We start from the raw sequence: 10269 nt of genomic DNA, 5'->3' as shown, positions 1-10269 counted from the left end.
TTGGACAAATTGTACGGGAGCATTTTCCTTTCTCTATCTTTTCACCATCTCAACATGGCTCCGTCTACTGACAGTTGTCTGCATTGCAACAAAAAGTTTTATGGCAAACAACGCAAATTGCCATGCGGGAATTGCAGAAAGCGCATACATCGCTACTGTCTACCCCATCTTAATGAGAGCGAATTCGACGCACTATGGGACGGTTCTGATGCAGCTCTGAGCAAATATACTTGTCCTTCCTGCCTCAATAAAGTTAATAAGAAGGCGAACAAGAAAAACCAGGATCTAAGCAGCCCCATAGGCTCTCCCTCAAACTCCAACGTTGGTCGCCCTTCTCTTTCGGTCTCCCTAACCTCTGCGGACCTCGAAGCAGTCCTAAATGAACTTTTCCATATAAATAGTATGACGCGGAGTGACTCGTCAATTCTGAACAGTTTACACTGCAATATTGGTCTCCTAGTGGATATGGTAAAAGACCTCCAGGGTACTGTCTCCGCTCTAGTCAATGATAATGTCTGCTTAAAATCACTCATCAGCGACCAATCTACTGAAATCTCTATTTTGCAATCTGAATTATATTCTCTAAAACAACTTTCTTCGACTTCAACCACTACCGTTCAACAGACGTCGAACGCCGACTCAATCTTTCCTCCGCTGACAACCACTCAATCTTTCGCTAATATTAACGCAACACCCTTTGTACCATCGGTTACCAATTGTATGCCTTTTTCTCAAACATACGCGAAAATGACCGGAACACCCATTGGTCCATTTGCTAATGCTTACCTGCCCTCCACCCACGGTTCTCTCTCTCCTGTCCCATCGTTCCCCATTTGTCTGTCTAATGTTTCTGTTCCTCCCCCTCCACCTATTCCAGTTCACTCAGGTCCTCCCACGAAATCCATAAGACCAGGATTTAGCGGTACCAAGAACGAATCTAAAATTAAAGCGGCCACTGGTCACCTACGTGTACCTAGGAAAGCCCTGTTCGTTACTAGGCTGGCCCCCAGTTTATCTGATTCTGAGCTCTTAGAAATTTTGACTGAGGAAACAAATCTGAAATCCCTCAAATGCACAAAATTAAAAACTAAATTTAATAGCTACTCTTCTTTCCACATTAGTTGCGATAACACGGAATTTGAACAGCTTCAAGACCCTGGAAATTGGCCGCATCACTGCCTGTTTAAGGAATTTAGTGGTAGGCTACGCGCTGACCTTCTTCTCAACCCCCTTTCCCCCTCATCCTAGTATGGCTAGTTCTCTCAAAATTGGTTACCAAAACGTTGGTGGGCTACGCACTAAAGCTGAAATGTTTTTCTATAATATAAATTTAACTACATTGGATATTATCTGCATTACCGAAACATGGTTCAACGGCAGCCATTTTAATGGTGACTACTTTAGTGACAATTTTTTAGTTTTTCGCGCGGACAGGGACAGTTCCTCAGATCCCAATATTCGGGGTGGCGGTGCCCTTATTGCCGTGAGGAATTCCTTAATGGCCATAAGGCGGACCGACCTAGAAAGTGTCCCTGAATGTGTTTTTATCGAAGTCAAAATTAACGCAGTTTCTTCCCTCCTTATTGGTACAGTTTATTTTTCCCCAACCATTTCTGAAAATGTATATGAGATTTTTAACTCACACTGGCAATTGCTTGCCCATAATTTCAGTCAGGACCTCATCATACTAGGTGATTTTAACCTACCTAAGCTCGATTGGCCCACTTTTAGTAATCTCGAATGCAGTGATGGTACCAAAATTAAAGCGAATCACATTTTTGAAATCTGCTACGCGAGTAATTTAAGGCAAATTAACATTCTAAAAAACGACTGTGGCAATATTTTGGACTTATGCCTTACTAATGTAAATTCTGTAAATATTTTCCCATTGAAAGAACCATTTGTTGATAAGCACGATCGTCACCCTCCATTCTATGTAAACTACCTCGCTGACCTTGATAAATCTGTACCGCGTGCATCAAAATCTTTAAACTATCGCAAAGTAAACTACTATATGCTCTACACCCTATTACGGGACTTTGACTGGACCAAGTTCTATGAACATAATGATGTGAATATTTGTGTCGACATTCTAACTGCCATGGATACCTGTATTCCTAAAAAAGTTCATAAGACTTCTAGAAATTTTCCTTGTTGGTATTCCACCGAACTTATTGCCACACTGAAACGAACGAGATATTTCCATAGGAAATTTACCCGTACAAAGGACGTTAGGGATTACGAACAATTTAGCTCTTTACGTTCAGCCTCTAAAAAACTTATTCGAAGAGACGGGAAAATTAATACTGAAAACATCTGCAACACGGCCCTGAAACATCCTCGGATGTTTTGGGGATACGTTAACAAAAACCTTAAAGGATCTCCCATAGAAATTCGCCTAAAGATAGGACAAAATTTTATTACCAACCCTACTGACCTCGCGAATGAATTCGCTTTTATTTTATCAAAAGTTTCTATTGATAACACTAAACCCGACCAACCCTTTGATTACAATAAAAATTTACTTTTTTCGGACACCTTTCACAATATTAAAATCAACCAATCTGATATTAAAGAGGCTATTACAAATTTAAAATTAAGTTTCAGCACCGGAATTGACTCTATTCCGGCATTCATAGTGAAAGGTTGCGGTGACCTTCTTCTACCACTGTTTGAACACATACTAAACCTGTCCATATCCACTGGTATATTTCCGACATTATGGAAAACCTCAATTGTCAGTCCTATCTTTAAAAATGGGTTCGCCGGCGATCCCAAGAACTACCGGCCTATATCCCTGCTTTGCGTATTTGCTAAAATTTTCGATTATATTGTTCATAAATACATCTCAAATTGGTTTAACACTTTTCCAAATTCTCCACAACATGGTTTCTCAAGGGGTAAAGGCGTAGATACTAACCACGTCTCTTTTCTAAATGAAGCTACAAGGGCTGTAGAAAACCAACAACAATATGACGTCATTTTTCTAGATCTTGCTAAAGCGTTCGATCGAGTCTCTCACCCCTTACTACTTAAAAAACTTGACCAATTCGGTATCCACGGCACCTTACTGCCCTGGCTAGGCGACTATTTGACTGATAGATCCAATGTCGTAAAATGTAATGGTGTTACAACGGATGTATCCTACGGTGTCACTACGGGGGTCCCTCAAGGATCGTCGTTAGGGCCGCTATTATTTAATATGTATATTTACGACCTGCAGTTCATTATTAAACATTCCTCACTATTTCAATTCGCGGATGACCACAAAATTTGCAAGCATATTTTAAAACCAGATGATTGTAAACTTCTACAGAACGACATTGATTTAGTTTCAGAATGGTGCACAGTAAACAACCTCCCGATAAATCCATCTAAATCCGCTCTGGTGTCGTTCTCTCGTAAAACTGATATCCTAAGGTATATCTTTAAAATTGGCAACGGTTCAATACCTAGAAAATCTTCTATTAAAGACCTTGGCGTGTTCCTGGACGCGGGTTTATACTTCAGGGAACATATTCAGTTTACCGTTAACAGCTGTAGGAGGTTGCTAGGCGTCATTCTGAAACTCTGCAAAAAAATTAATTCTGAAAAACACTTTGTTCTCTTATACAAGAGTTTAGTTAGATCTAGGGCCATGTACGGTTCACTAGCTTGGGGTGGGTGCAGCCCATACCTTTTGCATAGCGTAGAAAATATACAAAAGAAATTTGTTGAATATCTTCACACCAACTTTTTAAAATCCCACAATTATAATTATGGAAAAATTCTTACTGACCTTAGTATTAATACCTTAGCACAATTTCGAGATAAAACTGAATAGGTGGGTTTACAGTGCGCCTGGAAAGAAACTTCCTTTACAGGGGTACAAAATATTCGGATTTTTTTTAAGCACCGATCCGTAGATAGATGGCGCCAACGGTCGCGGAAATCTATCCTCCCCCTCTGCCCAAAATTTTTTTTTAGTTCGTTAGCTCATGCAAGGTTATATTTTTATGAATTACACTTGTTTAATTTAATTAAAATTTATGTGAGGGTTGTCTAGTCATTGTAATTTATTAAGGCAAGTTATTTTCGATTAAAGACTATCTTAAAGTGTTTTTAAATTAATTATAGGTTTAAACAAATTGAAATGGGTATAAGCCTTTGCTAGCCATGCGTAGGTTTTGTTGTGTACTGAATTGTAAACAGAGAGGTGCTGAAGAAAATGTAAGTGACTTTTTAAAGCTGGCTTTCTATTTTTTCCGTTGTTAAAAATAATTTTTTTAAGGTATCTTATCATGAAGTTCCAAAAAAGAAAGAATTAAGGACTGTCTGGCTCAAAACAATACGCAGAAGGGACTACTTGTATAAAGATGTTAAAAGTATTTGCGTGTGCTCAAAACATTTTAAGGAAACTGACTTTGGAGAACTGACTCCCAACGGTAAACGTTATTTGAAGAAAAATGTCATTCCCTCTAAATTCCAGTGGAGATTTGCGAACAATGAAACAAATAACGAAAATGATGCTCAGCACGAAGTTTTAATCTCACAAGAAGATGAAAATGTAGTGAAACAAGTAGAAGAAAACCAACCCACAGAAAATGCAGATGTAATTGAGGATAAAGTAATGGAAATTGAAAATGACACGACAAATCGTCTGAATGAAGTGTTGACTGAAAACACGTTACTTAAAAATGAGATTTCTAATTTGAAAAAAAAACCTAAGCGAGCTAACGTTAACATCGTACATGAAAAACCTCAAATTGCAACAAGTGGAAAAGCGTTTAGACGAAGAAATAAAAATAAGAAATAAACTTGAAAATAAAATCAAAAAGTTGATTCCCAGTATCGAAAATATCAAAACGGATGATGAAGCCGTTGCGTTCTACACCGGCTTGCCAAACTATAAAAGAGTTATGCAGTTGTACGAGTTTCTTGATCCAGGAATTGATGGAAGCAATATTATATATTGGAAGGGATCGTCAAGCGCTAGCAATACTAATGCCTCCCCTGGACTTCGTAGTTTAAAAGTTAGTACAGTTGATCAGTTTTTCATGGTTCTAATGAGATTGAGGCTTGGTATATTTGTACATGATTTAGCCGACAGGTTTGGAATTTCAAAAGCTTCTGTTAGCAACATTTGTAATACATGGGTCAATTATATGTATTTGCAACTCAGCCAAATTAGTATCTGGCCTACGAGGGAACAAGTTGACGCCCACATGCCGGAAGAATTCAAAACCACTTATCCTTCAACGCGTGTCATATTGGACGCAAGTGAGATCAAGTGTGAAGTACCAAGCTCGTTAGTGTTACAATCGGGTACATACTCCAATTACAAATCATGTAACACTTACAAAGCTCTAATCGGAATCAGTCCAAATGGTTTCGTAACGTTTGTGTCAAGCTTATACACCGGCTGCATATCGGATAAAGAACTTGCTCAGAGAAGTGGCTTTTGTGAATTAGATTTCGATGAGAATGACAGTGTAATGGCCGACAAAGGCTTTTTAATAGATGATATGCTTAAGGAAAAGAATGTTCGACTCAATATACCACCGTTTCTTGGGCCACGAGACCTATTTGAAAAACACGAACCTGAAGAAACCCAAAAAATTGCAGCTGTTCGAATACATGTAGAGCGCCGAATACAAAGAATAAAAGGTTGGCACATTTTTGACCGGCCGATACCGATAAGTTTATCTCCAGTGATAAATCAGTTGTTTACTGTTGCTGCACTTCTCACCAATTTTCAAAAAACAATTATAAAGAAGAAAAATAACAAAAACCCAGCAAATAATGAGAATGCTGATTCATTTCAATTCGACGATACATTAGAGTGGCCAATAGATGTATGAATATATTTGATTGTTTTTTAAAATATAATTTTTAATTCATGATTACGAAGAGTAATTTATTTGTTGTCAAATTTTCCACATGACTAGAAATTAGCAATATTGAAATAAACATTGAGTAATTAACTAAAATTATTTCGCTACTTTAGTTATTACAAAATATAATTTTCATTCATAATTCATCTTATTAAAATAACGTAAAATATTACTACGGAGTAAGTCAATCACAGATAATTGCTATGGCATAATAACATGATATCACCCGTTAAAAACTTCATTTAGTAGATAATTCTACTTTAGTAAAATAAAAATAGGAACTTAATTATCATATATCACAGATGTTACTTATGAGATTGACTTAAGCAGAGTTTCTGTTTTCGACTAGTTTACACAACATGTTATTAAAAAAAATCGATCTAATTTTTCTTCCATTACCCTCCACTCGATTGCGTGAAAATATACTCTTTGAATGATAAGACCTTGAGCGACGTAAACAATATAGTCGCACCACGTGTATCTAGTCAACGCCATTTGACCCATTATTTGGTGGTAATGGTTGTGCATTTTATCGAATTTCAAATTACCATTTTTTAGTTTGATGTGATAATTGCTTGAATTCACTAGTTTCGATGGCTTTTCGTCTCGCAGCGATGAGGGACATTTTATTTCGATAGTCCCGAAGGGGTTAGCTTCTCTTGGATCATATGCAAATCTATCGGGTGAGGTGTCAAGCCAAAATTTATTTGGGTTGATGACATATCCAGATGGAACTACATTTCTTGAACGTACTTGCTTTTAGCTACTGGTTCAAACTTTTTCCCGTACTTTATTGCGTTTAGATGTCCGATATCCTTGGGGTTCACAACATTTTTCAGTCCAGCTTTATTCCATTCTTCCTTTCGTCTTTTACACACAGTTCCAAACGTAGAAGAATTTAGCCACGTTGACCTCATCTTTTTCCATAAACTCGAATCCGACTGACTTTTTGAGTCTTTTTCTATGTCTTTCGAATCTTCATTAGTAACAAAATTTTTCTGAAAAGGAAATGTAGAAGAATCAGTAAACTTTACACCCTGACAAAAAGCTTGTAAATTACCAAAAACATATCGTTTTCCTGAAAATCGAGAGGAAAATAAAGGCCAGTGATTTGTAGTATTGAAGAGTTCGTTGAAAAAGAAGGAATTTTAAAATCTATAGCTCTGCTGGACAGTGTCACCGCTGGGTACCTTGTCAGATTATGGACAACTTCAAATCCTGTTGTATTGAATGGCAGTTGAAAACTAAGCGGGGAATTCATGGAAGCGTCTCCCATTTTGGTGTGAACCCATTTTGATGAGTTCGGGAGTGGAATGCATGAGAACATATCATCCTCATCGTCAGATTTAGTACTTTCGAAAGCCGCTTTCAGTTTTAGCAGTGCCAATTCAACTTCTTCCGCAGTCCGAGGGTTTGCTCTACTCTCGTAGATACGACAAGGTAGTGGCTTCGTACTTCCACCTTCCTTAGGTGACGGAAAATTTACATCAACAAGCGCCAAAGGAGTTATAGTTGAAGTCCGTGGTCTATTCCACTTCTGCGGGAGATCTGTACAGGCAACTTGTTGGGGTGGATCAGATACATCCTTCTGTTTTAATAGCGATAACAACGGCAGTAGTGAAATCAGATGATTGCAAGTTCCAGATTGGCCAGCTTTGCATTCGCAGTAACATCCATCCTTCACTTCTACTTGAAATCCAGAAGTGGCCAATACTACCGCTACTAGATATGGTTTTTCATTTTTCCTTTGACTGCGAAAGCATTTTGCTTTTAAAATACTAGTCCATTTTCCCTAAAATAAATGGAGATTAATAAATATAATATAATTCGACTGATTCAAAAAGAACATAAACTTTCAACTTACTTCAAACTGTTAGAATTTGTCAAAATTGAATCTGAATCAACATATCCCTCGACAAGGTAGTTATAGCTTTTTCGGTAATGCTTTGTTGTTGGATTTCTTGAATTGTAATACTTTTGAATAGTCTCCGAGGTTATAAAAGGCACATCTTTAATGGAACGTTTGTAGCCGGTTATGGGAAAAATAATTACACTATTATTTTCATTCATTGTAATTAGTAAAAACAAGCGACTATCACACGAGGCGTCGATGCACACGACAGAATCCCTAAAATTTATAACAGACGGAGTTTATAAGCAGACGACATAGCTTCCTACAACTACTAACGCCACCTCTTGACACCTTCTATCATTAAAAAAAATCCGAACAAATATTTGCCCCTTTGGCTTACTTCCCTGCTGGACACTAGTAAACCCACCTATTAATATTTCTCTTTAAGATACTTAATAATAGAGTAGCCAGTGAAAATATTGTTTCTAATCTAAACATATCTGTACCAAACTACAAGCTAAGAAATAAGCAAATATTCAACACACTGTATACTAGCCTTAACCCACTAAACCGTCTACAAAAAACTGCAAATAACTATCCGCACAAACTAGACCTATTTAGCTGTAAATTGTCAGACATAAAAAATTTATAACTTTTACTTCCATACTATTTATCTATTGCTGTACATTTTCATAAAAATGCATTTATGTCATTAGTTTCACCATTGTATATTTTTCTCATTTGTTAAAATGTGTATCAACTAGCTGATCTTGTAACCAGGATTGTTTTGTTACACAATAAACCCCACGTTCATTCATTCATTCAAAATCCTTTATTAATATTTAATTAAATATAAGAATATTATAATTTATAAATATTTTATAAAATATAAGATTAATATAATTTATAAATATTTAATTAAATATAAGATTAATATAATTAATAAATATTTTATTAAATATTAGATTAATATAATTTATAAATATTTAATTAAATATAAGATTAATATAATTTATAAATATTAAAATAACTATAAGATTAATCTAATTTATTAATATTTAATTAAATATAAGAGTAATATAATTTATAAATATTTTATTAAATATAAGATTAATATAATTTATAAATATTTAGTTAAATATAAGATTAAAATAATTTATTAATATTTAATTAAATATAAGATTAATATAATTTATAAATATTTGATTAAATATAAGATTAATCTAATTTATTAATATTTAATTAAATATAAGATTAATATATATTATATTAAATATTTTATTAAATATAAGATTAATATAATTTATAAATAATTAGATAAATATAAGATTAAAATAATTTATTAATATTTAATTAAATATAAGATTAATATAATTATTAAATGTTTTATTAAATATAACATTAATATAATTTTTAAATATCATATTAAATATAAGATTAATATAATTTTTAAATATCATATTAAATATAAGATTAATCTATTTTATTAATATTTAATTAAATATAAGGTTAATATAATTTATTAATATTTAATTAAATATAAGAGTAATATAATTTATAAATATTTTATTAAATATAAGATTAATATAATTTATAAATATTTAATTAAATATAAGATTAATATAATTTATAAATATTATAATAAATATAAGATTAATATAATTTATAAATATTATATTAAATATAAGATTAATATAATTTATAAATATTATAATAAATATAAGATTAATATAATTTATAAATATTTAGTTAAATATAAGAATAATATAATTTATTAATATTTAATTAAATATAAGATTAATATAATTTATAAATATTATATTAAATATAAGATTAATATAATTTATAAATATATTAAATATAAGATTAATCTATTTTATTAATTTTTAATTAAATATAAGATTAATATAATTAATAAATATTATATTAAATATAAGATTAATCTAATTTATTAATATTTTATAAAATATAAGATTAATCTAATTTATAAATATTTAATTAAATATAAGATTAATATAATATTTAGATAAATATAAGATTAAAATAATTTATAAATATTTAATTAAATATAAGATTAATATAATTTATAAATATTATAATAAATATAAGATTAATATAATTTATTAATATTTAATTAAATATAAGAGTAATATAATTTATTAATATAATTTATAAATATTTTATTAAATATAAGATTAATATAATTTATAATTATTTTATTAAATATAAGATTAATATAATTTATTTATTTTTTGCGTCTTGCTCTCGTCGAGGTAAGACGTGCGCTTTTGGTCTCCGCTTTTTTGATCTGCGAATTTTTTTTTAGCCTAAGCCGTTTATTTTTACGGGTATGCTTTTACGACTACACGAAAATGGATGATAGAGATAGAAATCGGTATCGGCCGAGGGAAAATTCAATTAACAACACTTGTTATGAAAATAATACTACAAGAAATACTATTACTTATCAACGTCAACCAAGAAATCAACCACCACAAGTAACAAGAGAACAAGGTATAATATTCACGGGGATTCAAAAAATAC

The 10269-nt window shown here is 32.6% G+C and overlaps 1 protein-coding gene across 1 annotated transcript; it reads left to right on the top strand.

The window, feature by feature from the left end:
* The first annotated feature begins 5144 nt into the window (after window positions 1-5144).
* LOC149945824 (uncharacterized) lies at window positions 5145-5840 on the top strand. Its single transcript, XM_090176730.1, has one exon. The coding sequence runs from the start codon at window positions 5145-5147 to the stop codon at window positions 5838-5840; it is 696 nt and encodes a 231-aa protein (XP_090032856.1).
* Window positions 5841-10269: the final 4429 nt, after the last annotated feature.

This window comes from Leiobunum rupestre, chromosome 5 (genome assembly GCF_980474605.1).
Source record: "Leiobunum rupestre chromosome 5, qqLeiRupe1.1.hap1, whole genome shotgun sequence".
Classification (NCBI taxonomy): domain Eukaryota; kingdom Metazoa; phylum Arthropoda; class Arachnida; order Opiliones; family Sclerosomatidae; genus Leiobunum; species Leiobunum rupestre.
The sequence above is the reverse complement of the archived record's forward strand: the minus strand, read 5'-3'. Positions and strand labels throughout refer to the sequence as shown.

Coding starts and splice junctions, on each gene's coding strand:
- LOC149945824 (XM_090176730.1), top strand. CDS start 5,145: ATGTATTTGCAACTCAGCCAAATTAGTATCTGGCCTACGAGGGAACAA.